Source organism: Populus nigra, chromosome 11 (genome assembly GCF_951802175.1).
Source record: "Populus nigra chromosome 11, ddPopNigr1.1, whole genome shotgun sequence".
Classification (NCBI taxonomy): Eukaryota; Viridiplantae; Streptophyta; class Magnoliopsida; order Malpighiales; family Salicaceae; genus Populus; species Populus nigra.
In genome coordinates this window covers 6,343,762-6,366,412 of record NC_084862.1, presented here as the reverse complement: position 1 = coordinate 6,366,412, position 22,651 = coordinate 6,343,762, and the positions used below count along the sequence as shown (strand labels likewise).

The window sequence follows — 22,651 nt, the reverse complement described above, 5'->3', positions numbered from 1 at the left end:
AGTCTTTTCTCAATGTTCATTAGTCATTATCAGATTGAACATGGTCGACTCAATCTTTTCACATTTTCAAAGCACAATGAAATGAATAATTTACTCTTAAAAGTAAAAACTTATTTAACTGGCGTCTATGAGATTTTTTGTATTTCCATCCTGATTTTTTTAGTTATAATCAAGTTGACTTAGGAATAATTTAGTGTTTTAATAAATATAAAATATTATAGTTTAAAAACCAAAGTTAGTTGGCACGTGCAATGCACACACCACCATGTGGGAGGCATCGATGGTCTTCTCGCAGCGTGTGCGACTTCTTTCAGCATCCAAACGACAACTTCCATAATAGCTTTAGAAGCGTCAAGGCATCTCCTTTTGCATGGGGTGGTGCATGTCGTCGTTTATACAATGGTGTGTCAATAACAACCTATTCTTTTCTTCTTTTTCTCTTCTATCTCTCCTCCCCTCAAAGCATGCACTGGCCATTCAAAATTTCAGAGTTGCCCTGTCATTAACAATATTTCAACTCTAGTCCTTATTTTTTAATTTATAATATTTGTTCTTGGCCCTTTTGTTAAATTTCAATTTATTTTCAATTTCATCCTTGAATCCATAATCGTGATTTGTTATGTTTTTCAAATATGGTCCTTATTCTTTTGAATTTTATTTTTTTGTTTAGGATCCTTTTGTAAATTTGATTCTTTTTTCAAAGTCCCCCCTTCAATTCAAAATACTATGTCTTCTCATTTATTTTTATTTTAAAAATGGTCTTCATTCTTTTAATTGTTATCTTTTTTTTGAATTTTTTTTGTATAATTGATTTTTTTTCCTCAATTTCACTCTTCGACATTTGATTTGTTAGAAAATAATCTTCGTGGTTTTTCTAGATGGGGTGCTTCCAATTTAGTGACTCGGGTCATGGGTTTGAAAAATTAATATAGGTTGACATCGTTTTTATCTCATTTATTTTCTGTTATGTTATCATTCAACGTTGTTTTTTTTTTGAAAAATGAGCTTCATGATTTTATTTAATTTTCTTTTAATCGGGTTATCTCGATCTCATTACCTGGACAACAGGTTTTGCTAGTTAATTCGGGTATTTTTTTGGGTCAATTTTTTTATTTCCTTTTTAGGTTTTGTCTTTTCATTTTTTTTTCCATTTTTCCTTCTATTATGTTATCTCTTTAACATGATCTAGCTTGTGAGATTTGGTGATCTTATCTGGGTTTGCAAGTGTTTTATTGTTTTGGAATTCTTTTTGTTGACTGGTTGTTTTTTTGATTTCATCCTTCTACACTTAGATTGTTGGGATTGGTCATTGTTATTTTTTAAAAAAAAATTACTTCCTATGAGGTTTTCCCAGCCTCACGACCTTGGTTGGGAGTTTCTCATGCTAGCTCAGGTTGACTCGAGACATTTTATTATTATTATTCTTCCAATAATGTCCTTTACGCTGAGTTATCTTGGAATTCTGCTTTCAAATTTTTTTCTTTTTGACTGGAGTTCTTTTTCTTATAGTTATCACTTCTAAAAAAAATGATCCATTTACTATCATAATTTTTTCTATTTTATAATTAAACAAAATCATCTTATTGAATCCACTAGATCTATGACTTGAGTTATTGATTTTTTTTCCCTTTCTTTAAAACATGTTAGCAACACTTGAATATTATTTTTTTTACGTTATAAAAAATCAATCCGGGCAAGGTAAATCACGTTCAAGTTGATACTAATTGAATAAGTAAATAAAATATTTTCTTTAATCTTAATTCTAGCTTGGATTATGGGCACATGATTGTTTTGACAAATATAAGATAAACACATGTTATATAGTTTTCTCTTCTCTTTTCTTTTCTTTTGTCTCTCCCATCTATTAAAATTATTGAGCTATATATACCTATACTTGACTCAACAGCTGCTTAATTCATCATCAGTGTGTTTAAGATAGAACAAACAAATTAATGAAATGTTATGGCTCCGTGCAAGTTTCTCTTAAGTAGCTTGTGTTCTCTTGTACCTGATTGCAGGCTATCACCAAATTACTACTCAACAATGTTCCCAAAAGCGTTACCTTTGAGCAAGGGGTTTCTGAAGCTAAAAAATCCATATGTTGGCAATAGAATGACTTGTATCGAGCGTCTAAGACCATTAGCATGCTTTGATAAGAAACACCAGTCAACCTCTTCCAGTATCAAAATTCATATGCAGGAAGCTGTCCATCTTTAGGCTTAACAGGAATGGCTGTCTGCAGTAAATATGCCATAGCAGCTCTCGTTTCTTTCGAAGGAACTGAAGTAGCAGAGAAAAATCATTACAATCCCATGAAATAGATGGAGAAAGAAAAAAGAGCAAGGAAATTGTGAAAGCTTTCAAGATGTTATGCCAGTCTCAGAAGCTGGAGCTGCAACATAGTTCCACTAGAAATTTGAGTGTAGGAACAAAGAATAAGAAACTCAAATGACCATCAAAATGAAATACATCTGAATCTTTACACATCTTGTACGCAGAAAAATCACGCCCATCAATTCAACTCACTGCAAAGTAGAGCATGGGAAATTGCAGAAAAATCAATCCAATTTCGTTTCCTCAAACATTTCCCTGTGCAAAGGATAAAGACACTCTATTGCCTAAGAAATCTCCCCTTTGTACAACCCGACATTGTCAAGCATTTATCAGTAGAGGCATTTACAACAGAGCACGTGAATTAACTATTATTCTATCTGCACATATAAAATCCTTGGTAAGCTGTGACTTGATTGCTCATCCTATACTCCAATCAGATCCAATCAGTCCAACTCATTGCTTGAATCAACCTCCACCTCTGACAGTTCAAATGCATCGATCTCAGCAAAGTAAGCTCTCTGCTGCTCAATAAAATCTTGTGGCAGCGCATGTTTCTTCTCCTCTTCATCAGACAGTTTCCTACGTTGTTTCTGTGATAACATCGCCAGGAGTTAAGAGTTGAGCCAAATTTTTCAGCTTGAAATCAATTGGAAACAGTAGTAATGACAAAATAAATCATTCTTCATATTTCCATATAAGATCGTAAATCAAAGGTCCATCAACCATGAGATGAAAGCCTTCTTACAAGATTTCAGGTTGCAGAACTAACGATGATTTACTTAAGAATGGTGAAAACAATGCCTAAGCCAATGAGAAGAAGTACAGACTACAATGATTCCCAACCTTTTTGTGATGAAATGTACACGACTTGGATGGATGAGTAACTCCACCTTCATTCATTTTATCCCTACAATGAAGGCTTTTGTTAATGAAGATTTCAAACAAGGTTAAGAAAGCATGAAGTTATAACAGAGCATTTGGTTCTCATCAATCTGAAAGATCTCTAATATGCATAGGTGCACATGCGAAAAATCACAATAGAGGAATACCACAAGCAAATAAACTAACTAGCAATATTTTTATGCAACAACGAAAAGATTTTCTTAGATTAAGCAGCAATTGCTATTACATTTGCTAAGATTTTAGTTCATGGGAAGCCATGAATTCTGACTTCAAGGCTTGCCACACTGTAGCCGACCAATATCAAAGTCAAAGGAAAACAGAGCTAAGGTATACCATGTATTAGCATATGTTGTTTACTACACCTTCAACATCTGCCTGAATACAAGTAGGAGAGAGGAATTCCTCTCCAATCATCAACCCGTGTTAAAAAAAAAAACATTTTCAGCCTTTTTGACCCATTTTACCCTCCACTTTTTTCAGTGTTTCAAATTACTGGAAACCATATTGCCAGAAGACCACATAGCTCTAGGAAACAAGCAGCTAGCCTGTTTAAAAGATGTCAGTTCACATTAAATACTAAATCCCACGAAGCCACCACCCATCAACATTCTCAGAAGTGAATCAGTAGTAACAATTCCATCACTCATTTCATTTGAGAGGGGAGTAAGTTGCGTTTCCTAATAATGAAAGTCTGGTTAGACGCTGCCAAACAAATACTACACTTTGCCAGCTCTTCTAAATACAAGCCTCACTACATTGCTGACTCGTTCGTCATAGGAATGGTGTAATTAGCTGGTTGTTAGTATCCCTAACATAACAATCTCTTTCTGTGTCTTCATCATTGTTATTCTACTTCATGTTAATGACTCAGTCTTGAAGGGGTAAAAAAAATAGTGAAAGAAATTTACCAGGCGAATTCAGTGTTGGGTGCAGGAGCGAGACTTATAGGCACAGCAATTGCCTTCCCTTTACTCTTGTTCCTTTTAGCTGTTGCAGATTGTCTCCGGGTGTAAACTGAATGCGGCTCAAAAATCCCATCACCACCAACACCTAATTATCTCGGATCACAAAAACATAGGTTCATTAGCTCTCAGGGTCCAATAAATAAATAAATCCAAAAAAAACCATCAAATTTAGCAAACGAAAACATGCTCCACTATGTTACTGCATCCAGAAAATGACAGGGAGAAGTGGTAAAAACCCAGGCAAACTAGAATTCAAAAAAAAAAAAACTAGAAGTAATTCCAACAAAATAGCAACTAAAATGACAAAACTAATAGAGACTTGTCATTATTTATAGACCTAGGTAATTAATTTAGAAAGAATTGGAAACCCAGATTCCCAAATGAAAGAAGAATTACCAGGAAGAGAAGACGATTGAGGTGGGGTAGTGGAAGAGAAAGGGAGCAGAAGGGCTGTGGATTTTGAAGCAGCGGTGTTGTGGGTGGACCCAGCATTGCTTTTGCGAAGGGAAGAGGAGAGAATGGGTGTTTTCTTAGAAGAAGAAATGTTGCTATTAGTAGAGGAAGATTGTGAAAGGTTTGTGCAATCTGCAAGTGGCTTTCTGCCTCTTTTACCATTATTACTACTCATAACTGCTGCTTCCATTGTTGTCGAAGGTTAGCTTGCTGCTGCTTCTAGTAGTATCAGCAGAGGAGCATGTTGACTGTTGAGAATAGAGATGGCTAATTAATATTTAAAAATAATACAGCTGCCGGGGCTATTTATGCAAATTGGAGGGGAATGGAGATGTGTAGACTCAAGCTCCATGATAGATGGACGGAACCAGAACCACAGTCCATATGAGTGGGTTGGCTCAGATCCTACAATACTCGGGCTGGCCTACTCATTTTCACGGAGGTGCCAAGGCGACTTTAATAACAACCGTCTGCATAATATCTGGGAAAGTGCAAATTATTTCAGTGAAAGAAAAAATCATATATAAACTCATAAATCTTTAAGGATAAACATATTTTATTCTCTACATGTTTGAGAAATGTTATGATTTTCTCTTATGATTTAATTTTTTTTTCTTTTTTTCTTTTTGGTACCAGTTTCGTGAAAAACAAAGGAAGAAAAGCTAGAAGGGAAATTATTGAACAAAATATAAAATATTATTCATTGTAAATATATAATGATGAAATTGCGCTTCAGTCATAAGATTTTTAAATTAAGTATTCGAAGTGATGTGATTTTTTGACTATGATACAATTATTTCTTATAAATTATGAAGTACTAAATTAGTTATTTTAATTTTTTCAAAATAAAATTATTATTTTAACCCTAAAATAAATATAAATAAGTTATCTTTCAAACATGAGTATTTTAGACTTTTTCATGTTTTTGAAATAGTAAAATTACTTTATTATTCTTAGCTTCATCCTTTTTATTTTTTATCTTTCAAATTTGATTTTTGTTTTTTAAATTGTTATTTTTTTATTTTGGATTATTTTTTAAATTGGTTTTCTTATAATTTTATCCTCCTTAAGTTTATTTTTCCTATCAAATTTGATTTATATTCTTTTAATTGCTATTTTTTCTTAGAATTTTTTTTTATTTCATTTTTTTTGTCTTTCAAATTTGGTTCTCATTCTTTTGATTGCTATTTTTTTTATTTTGAATCATTTTAAAAAACAATTCTTACAATTTCATCCTCCTTAACTTTATTTTTCCTATAAAATTTGATTCTCTTTTAATTTTTATTTTCTTTACTTTGACAAAAATTTTAAATTGATATTATATTAAATTAGATGGGAATTAATATTCTTAAAAATGACAGATCTAAAATTACATAGGTTGCAAGTTTTAGAGATTAGCTTATATTTAGAAAGTTCGCCCTCGGTTTTTATTCCTTTCTTTAAGTTCATGTTTTTTCCATTTTATCATTAGCATTTATTCAATTGGAAACTAGGTTCCGTCATTTTTATTTATTTGTTTTCTAAAGAATTTTTCACTAATTTTTTAAATGATGGAGTTATCTCAAATCCTTTTATTTATAATTGAAAAAAAAATATTTGGCTAATTTTTTAAATTGATATTTTTTTTTCAATTTTATTCTTCAACATTCAGAATTGTTTTTTTATATATATAATTTATAAAATTAAATTTTGTTTCCAATTTCATCCTTCTTCATTTTTCTAATCTTTTAAGTCTGGTCCTTATTCTTTTGATTACTATTTATTTTGTTTAAAATAAATTTTTAAGTTGATTTTTTTATATAATTTCATCCTCCTTAATTATTTTTTTTCTTATCAAACTTAATTCTCATTCTTTTGATTGCTACTTCTTATTTTGGAAAAACTTTTGAATTGTTATTGTTTTTCTTATTTCATCTTTCAATATTAAATCGGTTAATAATTGAGTTTCTTTTTTGAGCTCGAGTCTAGAATTTCAAAATTTGCGAGTTTTAGAGATTAACCCAAGTTTATGGGGTTCACCTAGGTTTACTTGATATTTTTTTCTAACTCGTATTTTTTCAGTTTCATCTTTCAATATTTATTCAATTAGAGACGGGGCTCTATTATTTTTATTTTTTTTTCTTTCAGTTGAGTTTTTCATTGATTTTAAGAATGACCTAGGTTATTTCAGGTCTTAAAATTTGTTGTTTTTTATTGAACTTTCTTTGGCTAATTGTCTAAATTGATATTGTTTTCTGATTTCATCCTTCAATATTAAACTTGATGGGAATTGCGCTTTTTTATTCAACTCGGATCTAAAATTTTATAGGTTACGAGTTTGAGACATTAGCTTAGGTTTAGAATGTTCGCCTGAGTTTGCTTGTTTTTTCACTAGTTTTCAAAGCTTGTATTTTTTTTAGTTTCATTTTTCAGCATTTATATTAATAGCAATTAGGCTTCATTCTTTTTTATCTGCTTTCTATAGGATTTTTTTGTAAATTTTCAAATTAACTCGTGTTATCTTTGGTCTTTTTATTTGTGGTTTTTTTTTTAGTTTACTTTGACAAAATTTTTAAATTGATATGTTTTTTTTTCAATTTTGTCCTCCAATATTATATTGATAGTGAATTAATTTTATTTTTTTAGTTTCATCACTCAAAGTTTAGATTTTTTATATTGCGTTTTTTTATTTTTTTTATTTTCTTTGTATTTGTTTATCTTGATCCTATCACTTAGACAACGAGTATTGTGGGTTGGCTCAGTTTTTTTTACAGTCATTTAAAAAAAATTATTTTTTTGTATTTCTTCCTTTGACATCAAGTTGTTTTAAAATTAAGCTTCATAATATTTTTTTTTTCTATTTGGATTGTCTCATTCACATGATCCGAGTCGTGGAGTTTGATTAACTTGCTATGTTTGCTCTGTATTCTTTTGTTCCTTTTTTATTGACGTTCCTTTAAATTTAATCCTTTTATATTAGATTTATTTGGAATTAAACTTTGTATTTTTTTGTGTTTATTTTTTATTAAATTATCTCAGTCTTATGACTCAACTTTTATATTTAGTTTGCTTATTCAAGTTGGCTAAGGTCGGGTTTTTCTTCTTTCTATTCTTCCATGTTTGATTGATTGGAATTTTAACTTTATCATCCTTTTCATTTCTTTTTTTATATATAGGTTACCATGATTCTTTTTTTATTTGTGTTGTTTCATTTACTATCATTTATTGTTTTTTTATTATATGATTAATTATACTAGTATTTTTTTACTTAGTCGAGTCTATATCTCAAGTCTTTTTTATTTTTACCTGTTTTAAAACATGTGTGCATCGCTCTAACACCTTTTATTACCGATGAAAAAAAAACATTTCGTTCATGCTACACAAATTTAGTATTCTATTATAAAATTAAAATCACAAACATAGGGGTTACAATCCAACATATAATCACTATAAATATTAAGGCTTAAAGAAGTTTATATATTGTAAGATATCAAGGCTCTTTCCTTAAGGGTGCGAATAAAACCAAAACCAATGTAAATTAACAATAATAAATAACAACCTTGTGAAAGAATTATATTGATTTTGCTTTTAAAGACATCAAAGTAGTTATATTATTTCAAAAAAAATATTGAAAAGATCAAAACGCTCATAAGTAGTAGACATTATATTTTTTATAGGGTTAAATTGGTAATGTTACTATACAATAAAAAAAAAACAAAATGACTAATATAATCCCATACAAACTCTAGTCTAAAAGTTTTTTATGTCAAGGGTAATTTTGGTAAATAACTATTCCAATCAAACAGTGATATGATACTAGAGCTATAGTAATTTTCCTTTTATCTTTAGGTTTTTGTTAATAAAAAAAATTAAAAAAAACAATGACCAGAGGCAATATTTATGACAACTTAATGAACTAAAGTGGAAGAAAAAACTTCCCACGTTGACATGAACTACCACTTGTAAGAGAGCACGCAATAGATGAATAGTAAATGCAAGTTTTCTACTCAAAGCTAGGGTAATTTTAGTTGTTTTTTATAGTATTTTTTATTTTAAAATATATTAAAATAATATTTTATTTATTTATTTATTAAAATTCATTTTTGATATCAGTACATTAAAATAATTTAATAACACTAATAAAAATTTTAATTTGTAAAAAAAAATATAGCAAGACCGCAAAGATAAATAGAACCTAAAATACAATTTGATAGGCCACCACATAACACATTTTTAATCACTTGCTTTCTTTTTAGTCAAAATAAATAAAAATAGAAAAACAATGATCAAAGGCAACACCTACGACCACTTGATGGGCCAAAGTGGAAGAAAACAATAATTTCCGACGTAAACATGAACAATCTTGTGAAAGAGCACATATTATACATGAACAATGAACAATCTGGTTTATATTTATATTTATATTTATATTTATATTTATATTTTGCCTAAAGTGTTATAATCTTTTATGTTCATGGGGTGCGTAAAAATACAATTTGATCCCTAAAGTGTTTGCTTTTTTATTTTTATTTTTAGTCTCTATATTTTAACAGCCTATGTTTAAATCCTAAACTTTATTTGTTTTATGATTTAATTTTTAAAATTTAAAAGAAGAGAAAAGGTTGTTAGAAAAAAGCATGAGAAAGATAAAGTGATTAGTTGATCATTTTCTAGCTATAAAAAAAAATTAATTTTAGTATTAATAAATTTGTTTTAAAAAGAAAGATTCAATAGAGATAATATTTTTTCTTTGAACATGTCATAAAAAGTAGATAAAGATTCATAAAAAAAAATTTGGTTTAATTTTTTTAAATGATTATAAGTAATTTTTTAATGGGTTTATTAAGATTTATATAAAGGTTTTTTTTAGATATTTTAAAGAGAAAATAAATTAAAAATTAAGTTTTTAAAATTCAAAAACTTGAACCAACTTTTTGCCTATCTGCATTGTCCTGTATATATATAAAATGGTTGTTTGCCCATTGAAAAGAAAAGAAAAAAAAAAACCTTGCATGTGGGCATGGCTTTTTTAGCCTAAATTGTTTTTTAGGCTAAGTACGACAACTTGTTTTTAGGCTAAATTGTTTTCTTTTTGTCATAGATTTTTTTTTCACAAAACAAATCTTTAAATTAATTTATAAAAGTGAATTATATGATATGTAAAATTCTTTAATTATGATATGTAAAACATCTTAAATGGTAAAAACATCTTACCATTTAAGTGATTGTTTAATTATATCATTAGAGTTTTTTTTCATGGTGGTATTATTAATAATTATGTATTGGTATAATATGTAAAATTCTTAAATAACTTGCTCGTTAATATTAAATGAGAATAAAATATTTATTTTTTATTATAAAATGTTTACTCCTTAAATATATTGTTCTAATTTTTTTTCTTATAGATTAGTAAAAAACTTTATTTCACTATTATAATAAATTTGTGCTTAAAAAATTATACTTCTCGTAGACAAAAAATAATGGTTTCATAAATAAAAAAATTATATTTTTGATTAAAAATATGTTTTTTAAATCATTCTAGTGTTTTAAAATATTATTTTTTATTAAATAAACTATGCTGTGTTAAAACCGAAAAATTACACGAATCAAGAAATAATAATTTTTAAAATATATGTATCTCTCCTTCTCCTTCCTAATTTTATTCATTTGTTTATTTATTTATAAGAATGTTTGTTTTTATTAACATAAAAATGAAATTAAAAAAATAAATTCTAAAAAGTTTTTCACGCCATGTGTCGGTAAAACTGAAAACAAAAGCTCAAACCTTTTCGCTTTGAGGTCAATGCGCTGCACCCACCCATGAAGAGTAGTACGATGATTGTCTTTACCATGTGCCATATCTCTGAGCTCGTAGATTTATGGAAATCCAGTGGCCCCAGGGCGTCCAGACATCACGTGCGCACATGTTACTAGAGAAAATAACCTCCAGCTCCAGCAACAAAACCAGGTAGGGGAGGCAGCCTCTTGTTTATAGTTTCAGTGTTCCAAGAAAAGTGTAAGCAGTTCCTTTCCATTACGATCAAAACCGGGGGGCCGCAGCAAGAACAGTAAAAGCTCGCGCATATTTCAACATCACTCACCTTTCTTGTCTTTAAATACAAACCGCCATTTAACCTTAGTTACCTCGGCGCCACTCCCACACAGTCTATCCACTCTAGTTCTCTCCGGTATATCGATAGAAGAGGTGCAGATAAGCATGAAGATGGAGGCAATACAGTCATGGGTTTCAGAGCACAAGCTTGCTAGCATTGGTTAGTAATTCCGGTTTGATCATACTAGCCATGTCCTGCTTTCCCATTTCGTTTGGTTGTGTTTGCTTTCTTTCCTAAGCAACTTGTGTGATGCAGGAACGCTATGGGCAACTGCAATTGGAGGTTCACTGGCTTATACGCGAGCAAGAACACCTCTGGTCAAGCCGAGTCTTAGGCTTATACATGCTAGGTGCGTTGTGTACCGATATCTCTCTACACAGTTGTCGTATTTTTCTACCATGTCTGTGTGAAATTAATAATAGCGCGGTTACTGCTTGTTTTACTAGCTTGTGATATTCATGGTTCTTTTCTGGAGGCCTGCAGGATGCATGCCCAAGCCATAACACTTGCAGTCCTATCGGGCGCGGCAGTCTACCATTACTATGAAAAACAAGGAGAGAGTGCTGCTCCTAGAGTCTCCAACGTGCCTAAGTAGTCAAGAAATGTCCATGCCTGTAGCAGCCTTCTACTGCATGAGTTTTCCTTCAAGAGCTGCGGGATATTTATATTTACCACTGGTCGTATGTAACAAAATTTGTAATTTTCGTCCTATATTAATCGAATGAGGGAATTACGGTCGTAATCGTTTTGATGTAAATCATTAATGACCTCAATAATAAACTTTATTTAGGAGTATCAAATAACTGTGGTGTTTTCACGGCACAAACTCTTTCAGTGAGCAGGTCCACAAATGTCCTCCTAGAGAATCTGGAGGCAATCAGGGGGAGAATTATCAACGTAGACAAGATCTATAGGGAAGGAATAAGCATGAGAAGCCAACCGATCAACACTATGATTAGCATCCCTAAACACATGAAGTAACTGAACTTGCCATTGGCGTTGCAGAAGCTCTGTAATGGCTGCCATTACTTGACTGTAATTACCGTACGTGATCAGGGTCTCCTCTAAGTAACAGCCCTAAGAACATGGATGATTGATACTGGTGTACGGCCACAGCAATGGCAAGTAACATCATCACAGAGATGGCATTTCAACCTAATTACATTAGTCAATAATCTCCCATTTGCATTAAAAAATGAACGATTCCGTTTGGGGTCCTAACACTTCCAGATTAGGTTACAAAGTACACTTTCTTCATCTGTTAGTACCTAACAAGAAATTATATGCAGACTTGGTCGTAAGACAATCATTATTAGGAAGGCCCCATACAATCCTGTCTTCACCGGAATTTGGATTGAGTAGGTGAATGCCGGCGATTTTTAAACGAACTGCATTTGATGATAAATCCTTAAGCATATCCCAACAACAATTGCCAGAAAGAGCCATATAAGCAGAGACCTTCCAGGACTGCTGCTCTCATGGAAATGGAGATGGGACAAGGCAAGATTAGTCAGCAGTTCTACTCCCTGAATCCAAACATCAAACCAACCGAATAGAATGTCCATCACCCAGATTCTATTTCATAGCTCAGCATGAGGAGTTCCACACCCGGTGAAAGTGTTCTCTATCACACCTGACATTTGTGCGATCATGAAGATATGGTTTGTTAAAAAAATTAAGAAAATGTCTAGCATGCATAAAAAAGTTAGCATATTACTAGCTTCGGCAACAAAAAAAAGTTCATCTAAGGTTTTTAGATAAAAAAAGAAAAAAACTAACATTATATAAGATCACCTTTGACCACTAATTATTTAAAGCTTAAAATTTAAATAACAATAATGAACATCAACAATAGAAATATAACCTTAAATATTGCATATCCATCCATCATGAATCAAGCAAACATTGATCATAAAATTTAATTGAAAATCCTTTTAATATATCAAGCAAAAATTAAAGGTCCCATATTAATTTTTTTCAATTTAACCCAATTTGAGCAAATTAGAGTTTAACTATCACCCAATATTTGTATGAATCACATCAAGAACACCAAATTGTGTATATATATATATATATATATATATATATATATAAACATTAACAAATCATTGTGAAGCATATCAAATATAGGGTGATAATTAAGCTAGAAGAATAATATTCGACGGTATATATGTCAAAATTAAAAGACCAAGGACATAATAGCCAGAAAAACCATAAATCTATGAACATGTTTGCATAAAAAACAAAAAGATAGGAACTATAAAAGGATGAGTGAGGCACCTTGGAGAGAGCATATGAGGAATGCTCATGGTGAAGGGAAATGTTGTGGTGGTTGGATTACTTTGTTCTAGTGGCAATAAAATCATCTAATAAGAATGGTCATGATTGGTCTGTGCATAACACAGTTAACGATGTTATATCTTATTATTATTCTCTCTATTTCTAATCTTTTTTTTTTTAGCCTAGATTTTTGATATGTCTATGTGGTTATATGATGGCTTGTAGTGTATTTATATGGTGTGTAGGTAGGTTCAATTTTTTTCCTATCATAGGGATATCCAGGCGAACTAAAAGGGGGAAGAGAAATAAAAAAATCATCACCTAATTTTTAAAGTAACTAGGACACCTAAAACTAGTCTTGCAAAAATTTTAAGGTAATAAATTAATTATATTAAAGTAAAGATTAAATACACAATAAAATATCCGATCAAAGATAAGTTATTTTGCATTTATTTGATTTAAAGAACAATTTTTAGAGTCATGTCTTTATGACAAGTTATCTAGCTTGTTATATGTGCTTATTATGAAATAAAATATCTTGCCAATTCATCCTAATAGAAAACCCAATTCTTCATGATGATAGGCTTTGAATAATTGAATTATGCTCAAACACATTTCAATTTTGTTGAACTAATAAATAATCTTAATAATTGATCATCCTCCACATGTTTATCAATTGTTTACTCATCAATCCCCATGTTTTTTATTGTCATATCTTTTTATGAATAATTAAGAATTTAGAAGACATATAATAGCCTCGCAAATCAAACATAATATAGAGTTTTAATCTTGATCCTAATGAATTTAGAATTTAAAAAAGAAGAAAAGGATAATGCCCAAAGAACAAACAAAAAAAAAGAAATTTTTTCTGTAAATTACAATAAAAGAAACAAAACAATAAGTGGTAGCAAGCTATGAATTAATTGTAGAATAAGTTATGTAAATGGGATTTGCCATCATTCTAAGATGTTTGGATGGCATGTTTATATTGTTTAAGAAATAGAACTAATCATGTACAAATTGTTTATGTTAAATAAGGACTATATAATCGTTATCCTAATATAATTTATACTTTTTTTATCCGCACACATCTCCTACTAGTAATACATGTTTGTATCAATCTGAAATATCCACTCATTATTTTGTTAATGGCCCTTTTTTATCCGCACACATCCTTCTACTCTTTTTTAGAACCATGTTGATTGTGTCTCTTATATAAATTGGTCATTATCTATGATGCACTAGATTTAGCTTTGTAACGCCTCGAAATTTCTAGGTATACTTCACCTCTCCAAATGTTATGTTCGTGAAAAATGGTCTACATAAATTCTCTACAATCAAATATCTCAAGACATCCAAATAAAACCTTGCGTTACTCCTTAATTGATAAATACCTTCAATAAAATACAAGGTACTCCCAATGTAGAGCCTTCTCAATCACATAAATTTTGATGGATTCCTCTTTTATGTAATCAAGGAAATGCCCGCTAATCCAAGCTCTGCAAGAGGAGGGTCAGGTTAAAATTGGGTGAAATCCTGTGACGACATTGTTTTGCAACCACAAGCAGGCGAAGTATTTACTATTAGAATGCCTTTAGTTTTTACATGTTTGAGTACCAGCATGAAAGGCATATTTCACTTGAGCCTATCTATCCTTAGCCTCTCCAGCTCCTTTACCATTTGCCAGTGCTCCAATGAGAGTGAGGTCTCGCCAAAACTGGCAGAAATGAGGCGGCCCATTGTCAGCCATCTGCAAGGAGAAGAAAGACTACAGATTTAACAAAACCAGGATAAGGATGCGGTGAGCTAATATCATGCAAAAGGACATCTCTAGAGCTCATGACCTGCTGAAGTCTTGGCTGCCTAAGCTTCGATCCGCTTGCCTAGCAGTAACCAAGTCATTTTCTACCACCTGTGAACCAATAGCAATAGTATTAATGCTGAACGATAACGCTCTTCCTCTTATATTCTTTTCAATTCTGTTCTACTTTCTATGATTCTTTTTTTCACATTTGAGAAGGCCCATAAGATAATATCTAGATAACCAACTATAGACTAGTAACAAGAAACCAGGCAAGAGAAGACAATCAACAAGCCCTTGAAATAATTGCAGGTTTCCTGGGTATGGGACAGCGGGGTGGCATTTAGCATATGTTTGCATAACTTCTACGCTAACCACTAAGTCCTATCTGAACCTAGTGTATCAAGTTATTTCTGTTAAAATACAACCTCGAAGAAAACGTAAAACATGCCCTTGAAATAGGAAGCACCGAGTGTGGGCAAAAACTAACACCCTCGTGCTAGCAATGCAAGTTACAAAAAAAATCTAGCACGCACCTTCTGCATATCTGGCTCTATCAAATGAGGCATAGATCTAACAGTAGCCAAGTACCATCTCCAAGCTTCCAGGACTTCTGCAGGCACAACATCTGAGGAACCTGCCGAAGAAGGCTGGAATGGCATAATTATATCAGCTGGCAACATGTTTGATTTCCCCTCTGACAATATTAGCATTTGGACATCAGCCATCATCTCCATCTTATAATACTTAAAATCGTACTCAACCTGAGACAAACAATTTCTTAATAGTAAGTAACCTCATTAGTCCCAATAAAGTGCAAGTGATACGAGACTAAACAACAGGTTTATAGAAAATTAATATAAAAAATTTGTTGATTTGTTCCTGTTGTGGAAAAAAAACATGAATAGTTTCTGACATTCACGCTCCACCAGTCAAACTATAATATTAAGAGTAGGCCTTTTTAATTAAAAGAAATTATTACAACAGGAAATCACCCTCCTAGGAGAAGGGCACAAATAATCAACCGGAACATTCCAATCCAATTAACTATCTACTAAAGAGAACACTTCACAAATGATCATCACCTTTTGCAACTCTGTCAGGGCTTTTAGCAACCTTGCGTTCTCAACCCCAGCAGAATTGAGGGTTCCTGTTTCCAAACATGTCTCATCAAAAATTAAGTGTGAGCCCTCAGCTAGCTGTAGAACTCCAGGTATCAGTCTGAAACATCAAGCATGTTAGACTGTCAAGCACTATCCAGAGATTGGTGGTTCCAATATAACGTGCTACGTAAAGGACAACTGATTTGCAGTAGCAAAATTTACAAATTCACTACCTATTTATTTGATAATCCTTTTTGGGAGCAAGAGAAGCCGTGTTGAGATATTCCACAGTCAGGGGTATGCATTTTGTGAAGGGAAGAAGATTCTTGATGACAATACTTAGTCTAGTGCCAAATACAGATGCGATCTCTTTGCTAATACAAGTAAGGTTCAAAGAAAGCTTCCCAACAGCAACATTATCTGCTCTGGCATGTACCTGCTTAGGAAAACTCATTACTTTACAGGCCAGAATTACCAGATGTGGGAAGAGAATAGGTCCACAAAAGATATGGAATACACTAAAAAAGTAGAGTCAACATAGATGAACTATAACTGAAACCGTGAGAATGAAAGAAAATCATTTACCCTAGACAGAAGATGCAACAACATGAAATGAGCTGCTACCCCATCATTGCCAAGAATAGAAGTGAGATGCCTCAACAGTGCTTCCCTTGCCTCTTTGACTAAATGGGGTTTTGGCTGTAAGATCAAAGACAAGCATGGTTCAGAACATGTCTACAATAGGTATGATATAGTATGATTAGAAATACACAAGAATCCCATGAAGTGCAACAGAGAAAAATCATATAGACAATTACATCAATCAATCAAATGAGCAAGTTCTATATAAATCACCTCTGTCGGAGGGGAGTTCTGCAGAAAGTCATAGACCGTGAGTTTCCTATGAATAACACAATGGAGGCATGGCACCTGCACCAAAAAAAGAACGGAACTATTGTAACTACATGTTGCAAAACAGACATCATGTGGAGACAACAAACAGAGCAGTTTCGACAAGAAATTTGGCAAGGAAATGATAAATTACTTAAGCACCACACATGGTATCTCATGGAAGTGTCTGTAACATGTGAAGTAGTCATAATCAATAACTATTCTATGAGATTGGATAAAAAAACAATCAGTTTGTTAATGAGAATTTATTGCAGCATCATCAAATTCTAATGTCTGCTACTATTAGAATGATGGTAGATACAGAAAAGCAAGCTAGTCAGATCAACAGGAGTCAATACCTTGTTGGGTGGCAAATTGACAGACACGTCATCACAAAGACCATTAGAGAACTCATCCTGATCAACCTTCTCTGATAGAAGCTCAGAATCAAAAGTGAGGACCCCGACAAATTCAAAAACATCATTTAGCTTCAACTCAGACTCTGGAGAATCATATATCTGCACACACAAAAATAAAAAATAAAAAAATAGCACCTTTCAACATACTTTATAGATACACCAAAGTTTGAAAAGAATAGGGCAACTATACCTTTACTAGACAAGGAAGAGAATCTCTATCAACGTCTGGAAGAATAACATGGCTTGAACAAGGCCCTTCATTTTTAGGATCCAGGTACTGTGAGGATGAGGGATCCTCTCTCTAGCAAAGGGAAAAAAATGTCAGTAACTCTTAACTCTGAATTCAGTAGTACATAGCGAAGTGCATATTATTTAATGATTTGGATCCATCCATCAGAAAGAGTGATCTTTTGCAAACAAACTCAACGGATTGGAAATGCAAGACTATAATCTACTGAATTACAGAAAACTGAGTTTAGAATCTTGTTAAGCCCGAGAGGCCCCATACTGAAAATCTAGAGCTAAACTCATGCTTATTTTTTTGCATTTTATCCTTCAGAACACAAGGCTTTAGATCTCATCAAAATTTAATGTTAGCCAGTAATTAATTGATTACTGTGTTCAATGACAGTGATGCAAAGCAGTGGGCAAACCATGACGTAACAGCATAATGCTTTGGAGAGTGATGGCGAACAAAATCGGATGAACAAGCTACACTCTAAAACTCAATAAATTCAAATCAATATAGAATACATTTTTTCTGGGCAATCATATAATTCTCAAAGTCTGTTTTGTTGCACTAAAATCTGAAACTAAAACAAACTAAACTAGATTATTAAACATTGAATTCAAAATCATTGTTTTTCCTTTCTCACTCATGAAATGCAAACAATCATATTTCTTATCTACAAAGATAAAACAAAGAGGCAAAAAGTGTCTACAAAGATAAAACAAAGAGGCAGAAAGTGTTACACTAACCATCCTTTTCGCACTAGGAGAATCTTCAGATTCATCACCTGAGACCTGTCATTCAACAAGGATGTTCAAGATAACATAATAAGGACACACCTCCAAAACACAGGTTTCACTTTCAGAATTCTTACACAAAGGACTACTACGATCAATCAAGTAGTGACTATCACATTGTGGCTCAAAAATCTAATCCAGCGTCAATGGTAGAGTTAATCATCATAATAAGAATGCTACAGCTGAGATGAAAATAATCTACATTGAGCACACTGGTGTAAAGTTAATGGAAGTAGCTGAACAAACTGGAAACTAGCGAAACTACCTTTCACTAAATACCAATTGTGAGATTTTCGACCATTTGGACAAAACTTTGTCTAAGGCAAAAAAAAGGACAGGAATTAGAGATAGGAATTACAGGAAAATCATTGTGATCCACAGCTTCAATGTCCATTCTGCTACGCTTATCTCTTTGTTCAGAAGTCGAATCCATGCACATATTTACCGCTACCTCAGAAGTAGATTCAGCCCACGAATTTAATCCCGGAACCTAGAAAAGCGAGCAAAAGAAGACCTCAGAACAGTCCAATCATCAAGTATGCTTACAGTTCCACGCAGAAGCACTGTCAAGTTCTCATTAAAAATATATGTATATAACTAATCAACACATCCATGTGCTACACTAACAAAATGAAGTTCGGGACAGAAAATGCAGGAAAATGATGTGTAGGAAACTTACCGGGACACAGTACAATAAACGACGCTCCCAGAGACGCATATTAGGCGAATTAAGTTCCACGGGGCATTGGGAGATATCCATGAATTTGTTAGTCCTCCAAACTGAACCATCCTTCAAAAACACGACGCGCACACACAAACTACTTCACCAATTAAAAAAAAGGACAGTACGACATGATCACATCATTGAGATTAAAAAGAAAACAATTTATACCTTATAAGCACCAACATATAATTCATTTCCCAACATGTCTTGTATCATTCCCCGAAACCGAACTAGAGTGTTCGGTTTAATCCAATTTACTGTTGCGCCATTAAGAATTGGAACCTACATTGTCGAATTACTACTGGTTAACACGTATTAATTAAGCATTTAATTACCAACTCCGTAATTATAATTTAAACACGAATTTTAGGGATTTGAAAAGTTGTGGTTGTGTGTATTTACCTGGGAAAGGCGGGCTTGGTCGAAGAGGAAGTGGCGGAAGAGGTCGACGGCGCCCCAATCTTTGCCATCGAAGGAGGACGGGTCCGATCCGGATCCGATTGTCTTGTCAAATGTTAATCGGACGGCTCCGAGAGGGTTTGCGACGAAATCGTACATCGGTCCCACCATTTTCTGATCTGAATTTTGTGTTTTAGTTTCAGATCTGTATAGAGTGATACTGGCTTCGCGCGCTAAATGATGATAATAAGGAGATTTTCCCGCCAATTCTTGAGGGGTGCGTTTTTTCCCGCCATTGTGTTAGGTACAGACACGGTAGCCCTAGCTCCCCCCGCGCTTTCTTCTTTCCTTTCTTTTGTTTTTTTTTTTTTTAGTTTAATTTTGTCTTCGCTAGGGAAAGCAATCTCGAGCCCACTATTTTCACCTTTTTATATATATATTACTAACTGAAGAAAATTATAATATTATTTAATTTTTATTAATTAAATAATTAAATTAGACTAAATTTTTTTTAAAAAAAAAAATAAGCCACGAGGAGATATACATGGATTAGGCCTTGGACAAAATTAGAGAGGCAGAACCTTTGATTTTTTTTAGGTTAATTTCTTGATAAAGTAGAGGAATTAAAAGGGTTTTCTGGTTTTCTGGTAGGGATTTAAAAATAAATAAATAGATAAATAATAGTAAATTGAATCATACACTTCATAGTGAATTAAGAAGGTCTTGTTAAAGCACCGAGTCTTCTGGCCCGGCAACAGAGACAAGGTTTTTTTGCTTTTATTATTTGGGTTCGAGACTTAGCGTACATATCTGTTATTCCCGCGATGTCTTACTTACTTGCAGAGTATTTAGTGGGATACGTGTAAGCTGACTCAGACATAAAAAAAAAAAAAAAAAAAGGGTCTTGTTAAAGTTTCATAATGCTGTGTGGTGTCATTCTTTGACGTGAGAACAGTCCACCAAACCCAAACTAAATATAGGCAATCAAGACAGCTTCTGATCTGCTGCTGCCACCCACTAATCTCAGCAAGGACTGCCATTTAAATTTTTTATAGCCCAGCTGTTTATCTTTTTCATATTAGTAATTTTATTTTTTCTTTTTAGTTTAAAAATCTCTAATATAATTTCATAATACCTGGTATTAGTATAAATAAAGATATTTTGCTTGTATTTCGGCAGAATATATCAAATTTATATTCTCACAAATAAAATTATAAATTAAGGTTGCATTTTAGCTTTTTATATTGTTGTTTTTTTTGTTGTGTTTTTGTCAATAAAATGTGTGCTAGAATAACTATATCTGGAAAAAAAATACCAAAACATATGGTACTGTGTCATATGAGATGAGCATGTACCTCTTGAGAAAGAGATGTCCAATAACTGGCAGCCGAAGACAACTAATAATATAACTACCGGTGATTATTTTGGTTCGATTTGGTTTTTATCAAGATAAAATAACCAATTGGTTTTTTTTTTTTAAAAAATCAAAATTAGTTCAAACCGACTGGTTTCAGTTCGGTTCTATTCAGTTATTTTAGAACAAAAACCGGTTCAAACCGACCGGTTCCAATTTGGCTTGTTTTTCCGGTTTGACTCGGTTTTTTCCGGGTTTTTTTGGTTTGCGTTCAGTTTGGTTTTTTAGATTTCAGGTTTATAAAACTGAACCGATTGGTTTTAAAAAAATTCTAATCGGTTTAATCATTTTTTTTTCACGGTTCAGTTTTTTCGATTATTTTTTTTCCGGTTTTCTTGGTTTAATCAATTTTTTTTATTTTTTTGCTCACCCCTAAATATATCATAATGTTTATAAAATAAACTTCATAATTTTTTTTTTGTTTGCTTTCTATAAAGTTATCTTAGTTTCATAACTCGAGTCATGAATTTTACTAGTTAACCCCGTTGACTAAAGTATTTTTTATCCTGTTTTGTAATTAATATTTTTTTTTCAATTTCATCTTTCATCATATAGGTTGATTGAGAATATTAAGCTTCGTAATTTATTTTAGTTTGCTTTCATGAGGCTATCTTAATCTCATGATCCAAGTCAAGGGTTTAGCAGGTTAAACCGGATTGACTCGAGTATTTTTTTTATTCTTCTTTTAATTATTTTTTTTCAATTTCATCCTTATTTTTTTAATTTCTTGACCTAAATCACAAGTTATGATATTTAATCATTTTTTATGATTGATTTTTCCTCTTCAATTTCATTATTCATCATTTGGGTTAATTAAGAATTAAATTTTATAATCTATTTTGATTTGTTTTCTATAAGGTTATTCAGTCTTATGACTTTGAATCTAGGTTTTGGTAGTTTAAACCGGGTTGTCTAGAGTCTTCTTTGTATATTTTTTAATTTACTATTTTTTTTAAATTTTATCTTTCAATGTTGGATTGATTGTGAATTGAGTTTCATAATTTAATTGATTTTTTTCTTCAATTTTATTTTTTCAACATTGGGTTGATTGAGAATTAGTTTTCAATATGTTTTTTGATTTATTTTATATCATGTTATCATAGTCTCATGATTTTGGTTGTAGATTTTACATGTGAACTTGAGTTGACTCCGGTCGATCTAAAATATTTTTATCTTGAATTATTTTTAGTCAAACTATATTTTTTTTCCTAGTTGTTTGGATTGCTTTTGGGTTTGCAAAATATTTCAGATCACATGAAATCAATCTCTACACGGTTTTTTTTCCTCTTGAAAATATTAAATATTTTCTTATTTGTTTTTGAAAAATTGATATGACTTGTAATGTAATGCATGCAAGTCTATAATCTAGTATTTACTAAATGGAAGTAATCAAGCTAAAACTTTGAAGAAAATATATATTATATGTTATCATATTTATATTTTGATATCTTATTATATTTGTTTTCATTTTATAACCAAATTAAATTTTCCTTTAAAAATATATAAAAAACTCTTTAATTTAAAATTATAACAAGCATTCCCGTGCAGTCCATGCTATAAAAAATGAAGCTCCCTCTCTCTCTCTCTCTTTAAATTTTATTATTTTGTGAAAGCGAAATATGAAATTCTCTTATAACAATATGAAAAATATTGTTTCAATTTCTAACCATGCATGTAAAAATATTATGAAAATTTTTGTAACAATAAGCATTTTAGAAATTCTAAATTTGTGATGCGTGAGCTTTGCATCTCTTTGATATTAATAATCATACATTGAATTACACCTATCTTCTATTTTACTGAAATTATAATTATTTTACATAATTTAAAATAGAAATAATTAAGTA

The 22,651-nt window shown here is 31.8% G+C and overlaps 2 protein-coding genes across 7 annotated transcripts; both read right to left on the bottom strand.

Moving 5' to 3' along the window:
* Positions 1–2,366: 2,366 nt before the first annotated feature.
* Positions 2,367–5,133, bottom strand: LOC133668081 (uncharacterized). The gene is made up of 4 exons (XM_062087826.1): positions 4,599–5,133; positions 4,146–4,287; positions 3,178–3,241; positions 2,367–2,924 (listed from the first exon to the last, which is right to left on the bottom strand). The coding sequence occupies exons 1-4, from the start codon at positions 4,843–4,845 to the stop codon at positions 2,778–2,780; spliced, it is 600 nt and encodes a 199-aa protein (XP_061943810.1). The 5' UTR covers positions 4,846–5,133; the 3' UTR covers positions 2,367–2,777.
* Positions 5,134–11,911: 6,778 nt separating this feature from the next.
* On the bottom strand, positions 11,912–19,771 carry LOC133668740 (mini-chromosome maintenance complex-binding protein). Of its 6 annotated transcripts, none has more exons than XR_009833789.1 (16): positions 19,394–19,771; positions 19,160–19,273; positions 18,947–19,057; positions 18,626–18,757; positions 18,220–18,264; positions 17,432–17,542; positions 17,182–17,340; positions 16,787–16,861; positions 16,517–16,630; positions 16,165–16,367; positions 15,914–16,049; positions 15,365–15,592; positions 14,872–14,939; positions 14,633–14,777; positions 14,422–14,526; positions 11,912–12,380 (listed from the first exon to the last, which is right to left on the bottom strand). XR_009833789.1 is itself a non-coding variant. In XM_062088723.1 (15 exons), exons 1-14 carry the CDS (start codon positions 19,559–19,561, stop codon positions 14,663–14,665), a joined length of 1,779 nt encoding a protein of 592 aa, XP_061944707.1. In that variant the 5' UTR covers positions 19,562–19,771; the 3' UTR covers positions 14,382–14,526; positions 14,633–14,662. The 6 variants fall into 6 exon arrangements, 3 of the variants coding, with proteins under 3 accessions (XP_061944707.1, XP_061944708.1, XP_061944706.1); XR_009833790.1 differs by having other exon boundaries at positions 14,645–14,777; XR_009833788.1 differs by having other exon boundaries at positions 14,422–14,777.
* Positions 19,772–22,651: the final 2,880 nt, after the last annotated feature.

Bases quoted from the DNA above. Each gene is read 5' to 3' on its own strand.
- LOC133668081 (XM_062087826.1), bottom strand. From the start codon at position 4,845: ATGGAAGCAGCAGTTATGAGTAGTAATAATGGTAAAAGAGGCAGAAAG. The intron at 4,288-4,598 runs GTAATTCTTCTT...CGAGATAATTAG, and splicing joins TCAATCGTCTTCTCTTCCTG to GTGTTGGTGGTGATGGGATT. The intron at 2,925-3,177 runs GTTGGGAATCAT...ATGTTATCACAG, and splicing joins GTACATTTCATCACAAAAAG to AAACAACGTAGGAAACTGTC.
- LOC133668740 (XM_062088722.1), bottom strand. From the start codon at position 19,561: ATGGTGGGACCGATGTACGATTTCGTCGCAAACCCTCTCGGAGCCGTC. The intron at 19,274-19,393 runs GTAAATACACAC...TCGACAATGTAG, and splicing joins ACCAAGCCCGCCTTTCCCAG to GTTCCAATTCTTAATGGCGC. The intron at 19,058-19,159 runs GTATAAATTGTT...GTGTTTTTGAAG, and splicing joins TATATGTTGGTGCTTATAAG to GATGGTTCAGTTTGGAGGAC.